Source organism: Pelecanus crispus, chromosome 13, assembly GCF_030463565.1.
Source record: "Pelecanus crispus isolate bPelCri1 chromosome 13, bPelCri1.pri, whole genome shotgun sequence".
NCBI lineage: Eukaryota > Metazoa > Chordata > Aves > Pelecaniformes > Pelecanidae > Pelecanus > Pelecanus crispus.
Genome location: NC_134655.1, coordinates 16906703 through 16917745, shown reverse-complemented (window position 1 = coordinate 16917745; position 11043 = coordinate 16906703). Strand labels below are relative to the sequence as shown.

The window sequence follows — 11043 nt, the reverse complement described above, 5'->3', positions numbered from 1 at the left end:
TTTGGGGGAACCACTCTCTCTGTGTGGTGCCACCTCTAAGGTAACAGCATTTCCCTGCAACCCCCCCCCCCCCCCCCCCAAAATGCCCAGATGTTACTCACGTCAGTATTGCAGAAACCCCCATAAGGAAGAGGCAGGGCTGTTGCAGCCACGGTGGTCTCAGAATGGTGGTGGGAAAAGCTCTGCAGGCAGAGGCAGGGTCTTGCTAAGCCGACTAAGACAGGCAGGACACCCGGCTGCAGGCTGCCCTCCCCAGCCCCGCTCCGCTGGCCGGGCTGCTGGGGATGCTGCCTCGGCTGCAGCCCTGCCTGTCGGCACCGGGCAGCGCAGGGTCCAGCCACGGTGCCTGAAATGCAGCTTTACTGCATCTCTTTTTGCCTGCAGCTGTCATCCTTTGGGATGAGCGTTTTTGAGGTGCTGACATCGCACTGGTAGCCCCGGCACAGTCCGGGAGCATCGGCTCTTGATCCACCCGGCCAACTGCGCTACTGGGATTTCCTATATTGCCCTTGTCTGGGAGAAGTTACAGCCTCATTGAGAGCTTGGTTGCATATGTCTCTTCTCTATTAATGCTAGCTCAAGAGGGAGATAAACATCCTCTGGATGTACAAAGATAACCCTCATCCTGTAGAGTCCAAAGGACTTTTGCCAGGGCTCCCGTGCCTTTTCATCTACTGCAGAGCCTGTCAAGGAGCAGCGCAGGAGGGAAACGAAACCAGAAAATATGGGAGGCACATGTGCACATCTGATTAACCCAACTTCTTACGATAAACAAAGCAGCTCAAGGGCCCTGTTCTCTCTGCCCCTGTAATAAATCTCCCGGTTTTACTGTTTTATGATGTCAAACATCTAAGAGTTTTCCCCGAGTTGCAAATAGAACATAAATTACCTTGGGTAAATTCCGCAGACACTAATGTTATCTATAAAAATCCTGGTGCTAATAACTTCACAGAAAGTCTAAGGGCTTCCTGGTTTGTATAAGGAAAGCTAATTAAGCGTGTGTAGCCTGTAACTAAGAGGCATCTAGATTAGGAAGATAAAGTACCATAGCGTGAACTCCCTAACTGTAGTTACTTTGGATACCAAAATAGACAGTGACCCTGACCTGAAGTTTAGGGTACAGGCTTGCAGCATCTTAACAGAACATGAAAGACATCCATCCTGCTTTTATCCCAGCAAAGTCAAAGACATCCCACCTGGGTCTAAAGAAGCTGTACTAAGAAAGATCCACCACACCTCCAGGAGAGTTGCATCGCTGGTTATTCCCCTAGCAGAAAGCCTAGGCTGTTGTTAAGCCCTTTCCCACCTGCTCTTTGCCATAAAAAGTCCGTTCTCCACAAGCAAATCACACTGCAGCCAAGTCATGACTTTGGCCTTAATGAAGAGGCTTAACCAGTCTGACCCGTTCCGACCTACACGGGCCCTCGGGCGCCTGCTGCAAGGGCTGCACCCTCCGGGACCCCCTCCTGGGCTCCCTCGCTGCAGGAGTGCACTGGAAAGCTCTGGGAAATGGGGTCAGACCCTCTTTTTCACACTTCTCTGGCAGGAGGAGCTCTGCTCACAGCAAAATGGTGTCCTCAGCTGTGAAACAGAAAGGGAAAACAAAGGCCACATAATCCAAAGCCACCCACACCACCCTGAGTGCCTTTTCTAAAAATAATGGTTAGTGTGCACAGTGCACATACTTAACAAAATAGGAATATTGGAATAACTCTGCTCCATTACATGAGTTTAGCAGACAGTTTTTAAGACTCAGATCTAAGTTGAGTTGAATTAAGCAAGTCATAGTTGCAGGCGAAGAGCACAGCAGCTTCATCTTTCTATTCTTAAGCCTGCAAACACCAGCAGCTGTTCTGTAAAAATGCAGTAATTTCATTCCTGCTTGCAAGGGAAAATACAAAGTAATGTAAGAGTGGTCAGAGAAACAATGACACCTGGGCTGAACTTATTACTTTATTTCCATTAGCTTCGGTGATAGAGTTCATGGGAATGGACATCTGAACAGCTGGTGTAAGGCTATGGAGGACAGACCTCCATCAGGAAATCACAGGTCTAAGAACCATTCTTTCTTTACAGTTTCTGACCAGCATGACCTAACCTTTCTCCATCCACTTCAGCAGCCATTTGCCTTGTCCCCAATTCTTACAATGCAAAACACTTAATATTCCTTCTTTTATGCGTGATCACAGCTGGATCTTCATGTGGCGATTGTTGTTAAAGCTCTCACCCCCAGGTTCCAGAAGACATCCCATGTCTACACTAGCATTTAACTGCAGGCAAAGTTTGGTTTAAATTTCCTCTCCCCGAGTCCTTTGCCACAGATCTCTGTAAACATTCAAGCTATTGATTGGCATGGCAGACTTAATTCTGAGATGAATTTTAAATGTGAACTTGGAACATGTTATCAAATACAAAAGCACAACTGGTATAAGGAACATTAAGCAAGCCATTGAAGGCAAGTTTATTGCTGTTCATCAAACACCCTTCCATCACAACTAATCACGAATACGCCACGTATTCTCAGCTCCCCCACAGCAGCACTGTTTGTAGTCCTCAAGGAGATTTACATAGGTATGGGCATGGGCATGAATCCCACACACATACTACATTTGACTCCTGCCCTTGCTGCACAGCACCGTGGCCTTGTTCTGGCATTCCCGTTCAGGAATGAAGATGAGGCTGTGTCTGTTCAACACCGTTCAAGCAAGTGGAATGAAAGGTAAAACATCAGCACTGAAATCCCTCTTTCCTTTGAGGTTCTGTTATAACTTGTCAATTTTTACTCAAAATATGACAAATATGACGTTCTACAAAGTCTGCTGGATTTGGGTGGTTATTACAAGAAGAGTCTTACACAGGAGATGTTTTACTTCATCTGCTTCAAGTCCATTACTGGGAGCATCACAAAAATGCGATGTAGATGCCTACACACACACACTTCAGAAAAGTTGAACAGCCTAATTTTTTTCTTTTTTAAGGAGGGCAGGAAGGCTTGAGTATCTGCAACAGAATAGGGAATGCTTTACTAAGCCCATAGTTCTAATGAAAGAAGATGAGTAACAGTTATTTCCACATGACAGCTATTATTCGTAAGTTAATATAAAATGGGCTGGAGATCAGACAACAGTTACTGGTAATCTAAGTGTCCCCATACCAACCATTTCATCTTCAAAACCCATGGCTGATTCAACAGAGTGGTCAAGATCTTTACCCATAGCTTAAAAAGTCCCAAAGAACGCTGAGTCACTGGAAAACCACATTACTACAGCCCATTCTGTACCCAATAAAATTAAACCCAAGAGGTTCGTCTATTACTTTCTAGCTAGGGCTTACACCACCTTTAAATTGATACATGCTCATAACAATTTGTATTTAACTTACAGCCTGGTGGCTTTCTCTAGAAGCGCAAAGCCAAAAGACAGCTTGCAGCTTTTCCTTGGTGAAAAAAAAAAATGGCAGAAAATTCTGAGGGCTTATACCCAGATTCTCTGCAAACAGTGAAGATCTCAGATCTGGGGCCAGCAAAAATGTTTAGATGTAGAGGACTTTAAGAGATGAGACCGGTAGTTGTCTCTTAGGCAGGGGAAGTGCAGCAGCAAATCTCACAGGTGTCCACAGATGGGAAAACAATGGACAAACTATTTTAAAACATGCCACCACTCAGGTATTAGTCAGGATACTGCCTAGACTACGGGCAAGCTTCAGAAACTTGCTTAACCCAGTTTCTACATTTTAGCTCACCAGTAGTCATAGTAAAAGCAGAGAAAGCGCCATAAATACAATTTTACAACTCATTTCACTTTGCCTTCTATGAAATGCATATTTATTAATCTGGCAAAATTTTCCTGCTGGGATTTTATGCCAATTGTAGCTCCAAACTCTCTCATGAACTCATTTCCCTTTGATCATGTAAAATTCAAAAGCAGCTTCAGCTAACAATTTTTGTTGTTTGGGTTTTGGTGGCTTGATTTGGTTTTTTGGGTTTTTTTAAAGTATCCAATACCCCACCACCACCAAATTTAAATATAAGATTTAATAGGAAGGACGTTTTTCAACAGAGCAGCACCAATTTCAAGATGAGCACGAAATCTTTAATAGAATGGTGCTCTTGAACTAGCAGATAACCGCAAGCTGATTTCTCCAATAGCAGCTCTGTAGTTTTCCACCTCTGGGAGGGAACAGAAAGGAAACTGAGATTTTGGCGGTAGGAGGGGAAAATATCTGGGATGCCGAGTTGCCATCAAGAGCATACCTGAACCTCACTTGAAACAACCTTTATTGTAGCCAGCTCCTCCTGGTACACTAATGCTTGGCTCTTTTTGTTAAGTTGTCTAAAGCCTCGTTTTTATGTCACAGGCACTGTTCAAAAGATGTAGCCTGGTACTCATCCCAGCTTAGACAGGTGATCTGTCCCACGCTTAAGTAACCTGGAAGGAACAACTACACGTAGAGGTCAGACTTGAAATCCTCATAGCAGAGATTACGTTTTGGAAAGCTTACTAAACATTAAGTACAATTACCTGGTATTTGTATGACTACGAAAAGATACGGAGTCATTTTGGGTCTTGTTAAATTGCAGTCTTAGACACTGAAAAGCAGCTTCCAGTGATGAATGTTTCCATATGCCAGTTAATAAGCTTTGAGTATTTCACCCATTAATCTGAGTGAACATCTCCTTATTCATTCCCAACTTTGACAGAAAGTAATGGTTTGCCCAGCAAAAAATATTTTGGGTAAAGTTAGCACACAGCTGAGACACAGGTAATGGCAGCAGCAGCAGCTTCAGAAGGCCCTGTCCATCCATGGATTCAAGTGACCTACCAGTCCTTCTGCTTGCATAGACATTTGCAGCCAAAGTCACAGCCAACCTGCTTATAAACAATACAAAACTTGAGAGCTATCAACTGGTGAAACTAATGTGATCTGTGTCCAAGTAGTGAAGACCTAATTAACACAAAAGGAAACAAGTCAGCTGGAGTTGTGCAGTTTTATTTGAACAAAAACCAGTGTCGATATTTTTAATAAAGTCTACATTACACTAAATGCATGTACATTTGTAAGAAGATATCTAGTTGTAAAGAAGGTGCAGGATAATATGTACAATCATAGTTAAGTTAAAAAAATTCACATTTTACATAGATTTACTTGACAGTCCTATGCTTTTATGGTATATAAATGGTAACCAAAAGAGGTAACAAAAAAAAAAAAAATCACAAGGAATTTCAGCTGGAGGACTGTATAATGCACTCATTTTTCAAATAAACTAGTTCACAGAATTTTTATTTGTCCTAAATCAAATTTTGGATATGATTTTTAGAATTATTAGAATTAACATATTCAATGATGTAAACATTTTTCCAATGGTGCCATTTCCTTCCATAAAAATCTGTATTTTATGCTGTAGTCTGTTCTTCAGCTTTTACAAATCAAGAGTAACAACACAGGATGTTTTTCAATACATGGTAAAAATTACCAAACAGCAAGGGAGATATGTTCAAAAGACACTTTGAAGCTTTTCAGTCCACTTTCACAACACTGTAAATCTTACTTACAAACCAGAAGCAGGCAAAAAATCCAATAGTCCCTAAAATGAGAAAGTGAAAATGGTTAGTTTATCTTCCAGTTTGCTCTGAGAGAAAAATCTAACAAGTACTTCCCAGCAGGACAGAATGTAACATTGTAATCCAGCTAACTACCCAGAATAACAGCACTTGTTAAATTTAACACCACACATTCATCCCTAGGCTAAGTTATTGACTTAGATCAAAGATGACTTTTAGGACCAGGCGGCTTGACGTATATTTAAACCACTGAAGGTGATGCTACCCTCACCACTAGCAGGCACACAGCGCCATTTAAGAAACTGACTTCTATACACGTACAAAGTCAACACCTACCTGGGTTTTTTAGGTCTACAATAGTTCACAGCCACCTATGAATTATGACACAAAACAGGGCCTTGGGAAAAATTACCTGGCCTGGTTTTCTGTTCATCGTGCTCTATTTATGCTCAAGAACAGGGAACTTCTTACTCTGTATACCCTGCTACTTCCTTCTGCTAAAGCAGTGCTCCGAGTGCTATGGCAGCTGGGAGGAAGCATCAAATGAAACTAGCAGTGACACAAACCAAAACACATAATTTTGTGTAACATGTATTCAAGCTGCGTATTTTCTTGTCACAGGCTGCTATAGATAATTAAAACATACACTAGTGTGGGCAACTGAACAAATTCATGAACAAAGAAATCCAAAGGCTATTAATTACAGAGACACCATTTCAAGTGCTAAAGAAGCCCCTGAGCCACAGCTGATGGAAGGCTGGGAGAAAGTACCAGTACATGCTTGCCCTGTTCTCATACCCCTTTCCTGGGAGTACTGCTGTTAGAGTGCTTGAGTAGCAGGCCTGTGGTGTGGTTTGGTATAGTTGCCTTTGATTTCTTACCAATCCAGTTCTTTAGTCATCCAACTCAACAGCAGGAGGAAAAAAACCAAAAACACAGCTACCTTTTGGAGGGACTTTGGGCCACATGTCAAGTCCTGTGGCTTGAGTTAGCACAGTGCAGAGTAAGATGGAGAGAGGAGATGACACTGAATGAGATTAGCCTACACCAATTTTCTATTTTTAAGCTGAAGAACGAGCCTGTAATTTGCACCCCACAGTCACTATTATGGGGCAACTGCAAAGACATTGTCCATCACATTTATTTTTAAATTACTTTAAGAACTTGGTATGCAAGGAGACATTGAGTACCATACAATTAATTAAGTCTTAAGCCTCTAAGGGAAGCAATGCATTGTTCCTCATGCTTTTACCTAGGGGTAAACTGCCACACAGATGTGAAGCCTTACCAGCTAAAAAAAGGGAAGATCTCAGTTTCAGCTGAATTCACTCTCAAAGACACAGCTACACCCCAGCCCTGTGACAGCCCTTACCAGCTACACTATAGGCACTTGCAAGATCATGCACTCAGCTCCTCCAGTTTTACATTCATCCTTTTCTGTTTGCACAGCCCATGTTTAACATCACCTCCAATTTTTTTCACTATTTCATTGTGACTGGTTTACTAACTAGGATGTTCTTTATTAAGTGCTTGTCTTCTCTACATTCATTACGTTTCTGTCTTTCAGACCACGTCTACACGTTTGATAAGTGAGGAACCTGTCTTTGGATGCTTATTATCTATACGCCAATTCTTGTATTCTTTGTGCTACCATGTATATTTGCAGTTAAAGGCTTTTTGACAGCCTACTATTATATGCCACAGATTACCCTTTCCCTCCAAGTTTGCAGTTATCATCCTCTGAAACAGCAGGAGACGGCAGATTTACTGCTGTTGATAGGAGATCAGACACCAACCACAGAAGGAATTTAATTCCTTTGTAGGCTTGACATTGCTAAGTCTTTGCAGTTTATGGTCAATTCTCACTCCTCCTACTGTGTCCAATACTCCAATATCAGCATTGTTACTCTAAGCCTTACTCTCATGGTTTTTTCCTAATAATGGTTCTCAGCATCTGCTTTCTAGTTGTTTTTACAATATAGCCTACTCTGAGCCTTTTATGGCTTTGTAAGCAATGTTTCTTCCAAATGTTTAACAGATGAGATATCTTAAAAATTTATCTGCTGTTCTAGAACAAAATTGTAATACCATGACAAAAACGTGTAACTTTAACACAAGAATGAGATTTTTCCACACACAGTTTTCTAAGCATGCCATAACTTAATATGGGAACACACTCTAAATCCACAGTATTTTCGTCCAATCCTTGTCACTCTGAATCTTTCCGATACACCAGCTTTCTATAAAGCATGGCTTCATTCATAGCAGAATCTGGAGACTTCATACTGTGAACAAGCATTTCATCTACAAACAGATTTTCACAGGTTTTAGTAACATTGATTTTCAACTTCCCTCCTAAAAAAAGTATGTTTAGCAAATCAAATATCAAGTACCCCCTGCTCCTTTTTTAAACTTTATCAGAAATTTTGCCAATGTAGTGGAAGTAGAGTAGGACTATGTTTCCTAACACAAGCAGTAAGTGGTAATGTTTGTCAGACACCAGATTTGAACCATGAACTTACAAAGCTCAGGAGAGAAAGGCTAGACTCATCACCAAGATACAGCCTTATGCAGTCAGTACCTTCCCTGGTCAGCAGAGTTTCCTTCTGTTGTTACCTCCACATCGATAATTAGGGCTTACTGGTATTGTAATGTCTTCTTCCCTCCCATGAACAAATGTATCCTACAAATTCCAGATGTGGATAGCTCTATGGACCAGAAATTTCAAAAAGAGCATCAAACTAAGGACCCCAGAAGTACCTCTCCTAAACAGGATACTTGATGCTCAAAGATCAGAATAGTTTAAAGGTGCTGGCAGAATCATAACTAGGTTGAAAATCTACCTCAAGAGAATCTAACTGCAGATTTAGAAGTGAGAATTGATCACAGCAAATCAACTAGGTGGGTTTTTTTTTGTTGGGTTTTGTTTGTTTGTTTTAAGTAACATGGGCCAAACACTCATACTAGGAACTTCCAAAAGCTCAAGTCAGCACAGAGTTGCATTGATATTACAAAATCAGTATTAATAGACAGAAATTAATAAATAATGTTTCCTTAATTTACATAAGCTGCTTTAAGTTGTACAGCTGCTTTACCTACAGGACTGCTTACAGTACTTGCAGCAAAAAACTTAACTTTTGGTTTTTTTGAAGAAAGCAAGCAGGACAGTGCCTGGGCCCACTGAAATGCAGTGGTTTTTCCACCTCAGACCCGGTGATTCCATGAACCGCTAAGAGGTCCACAAAAGGTAGTTCAATCAAAAAGCTTCCAACTTTCTATACAGGAGTAAATATCCCAATCAGAAAGGGATCTGCAAATGAATAATGATTGGGGAAGAAGAATAACTCTGCACTAGTTTGGCTTGTTTGAAAATTCTAGGGCTAAAATGTAGAAAACATTCTGGCATTTCACAAATTTGTCACTTGTTCCAAATTTTGGCACTTTATACAGAAAAGCATCAACATATTGGATCTTTAGGCTAGTGCTGACTAGTATAACAGGTTCTTAGATTCCCTTTTTAATTACTTTGACTAAGGCCAATCTTAAAATACAGAAGAGTGCATCATCAGTTTCCTACAACTGTAGCTCCACGCAGTAAGATTGCCATTATTAGTTGCACTAGTTAAAATACAACCTTGCCATCTCAAGTAGCATGGCTTAAAATGTATTTTCTTGAAAAGCATACTCAGCTCTTCAATCTTGAACATTTTTCTGAGCACATCTTGCACCAAAATTAGAATCACCCCTTACTTGAGATGTGCCTCATCAGAATAGCAGGACTATTTAGGTAAGCTTTAGATAAGACCACCCAAGGATCTGGCTTGTATTTGTTTCTTTCAGAACATGTTCAAACTGAAAACAAAGTTTTGAAGCACTATCAACACAGAGCATACCTCTTCAGCTTACTGCTTTGCTGACAGCCATCAATGAACACAACATGACAGAACAGATACCCAGAGGTGGTTTTTTTTTTAAAAGCTGTTAAGAAAACTCTAACAGTACGTACTAAAAAAAAAACCCAAAAAACAAACAAACAAAACCCCAACCCCCAAAAACAAATAAACACACACCCCCACACACTTTTTCCTTAGCTGGAAAAGTTGAGACCTCTGAAATTATTTTCTGATTAGTCAAGGCTCCTTTCCATCATAAGGTTTTTACAGCTTTCATATGCACATCTCTATAAATCAGCAACCCACACAGCACAAGACACCAAGCCTGACACCAATTCCTCCAATGAGCCTGTAAAACCTGTTTGTTTGTTTTAATCTAATATTACAAATTAGATTCGTGGCTAATGTTTACCTTAACCAATCCTAAACATTCACCAGCTTAAATTAAATGAAAAAGCACCTGAACAACATATGTTTAAGAACTTACTTTTGCAAGGTAGACCTTTATTTTTCCCCAAGTGGGTGACCTTCATATTTTAAGAATCTGCCTTTCTAAATAACCCCTACTAGTCTAGGGAACTGATGCCATCCTAGTGCACTGCAGCCCACTGTACATCACTGGTGATCCTAGGGAGGTATAGCTAAAAGATGATTTTTGCAGGAGCTATTTAAAATTCACGAACCCAGTTGTGAAGATATCTCAAGTCATTTCTCTAGCCAAGAAGCAAAATATGTCCAATACATCCATTTATACTTACTAGGGAGACACTGACACCCCAGTTGGGTTTTTTAGCTTTTTCTCCTCCAGTTTCTATAGTGTTGAATACTCTGGTCTGCAATATATACTACAACTCAGCAACAGTTTTCTTATACGCAGAAAGAAGATCACAAGCTAGCATCTAACTGGGTAAGGGGAAGTTATTAGTAAACTATTTTAAATTCAAAATTAAAACCAAGGATTATTGCACAGAATAATGCCAAAATACATTAAGCAGACTGTTCTGCTCTATTCGTCTCTTCTAGCTTTATTGTTTAATGAAGAAAAAAGAATTCAAAGCACGAACAGATTGTAAGAAAGCAAATAGAAAAGCACTCTGCACTTGGCAGATACTTCTCATGTACCTTAAAAGCTCTCTGTATCATACTGGTTTCAATCACCGCACAGTGGTGGGTGCTTCAGAATCTCAGATTCTAAACACAATCTACCCAGAAGATCAAAACTCAATTTTGAAAATGGCATTAACTCACAAGTGAAAATGATGTTCAAAAATAGAGGTCACTGTAAAGCAACATGCTTTGACTATGTTCAGCATTTTTCGTCTCCCAGCATAAAATGCATGTAATCATGTAGCTATCCCCTTTCAACCACACTTATTATTTCTTGAAACATTAGCCACACTTTGTACAATGAAATAAAATTGTCTTGTTCGGGTGTGCACATTAATTGTTAGATTTCACCGGTCAGATTATATTATTGTCATTGTTGCCATACAAGCATTCAGTTCCTATTCACTTATTCATTACGATCCCTTTTGTCATGTCCACAGGGACACAACACACCACCTTATAGGAGGTATTAATGCTGCCCT

The 11043-nt window shown here is 40.5% G+C and overlaps 1 protein-coding gene across 1 annotated transcript in view; it reads right to left on the bottom strand.

Moving 5' to 3' along the window:
• Positions 1 to 4973: 4973 nt before the first annotated feature.
• Positions 4974 to 11043, bottom strand: part of LOC104032124 (transmembrane 9 superfamily member 2) — a 34124-nt gene continuing 28054 nt past the window's right edge. The window contains exon 17 of the mRNA XM_075720542.1: positions 4974 to 5584. Coding sequence (XP_075576657.1) covers positions 5517 to 5584 — 68 coding nt within the window. The 3' untranslated portion in view covers positions 4974 to 5516. The remainder of the gene's footprint in view (positions 5585 to 11043) is intronic.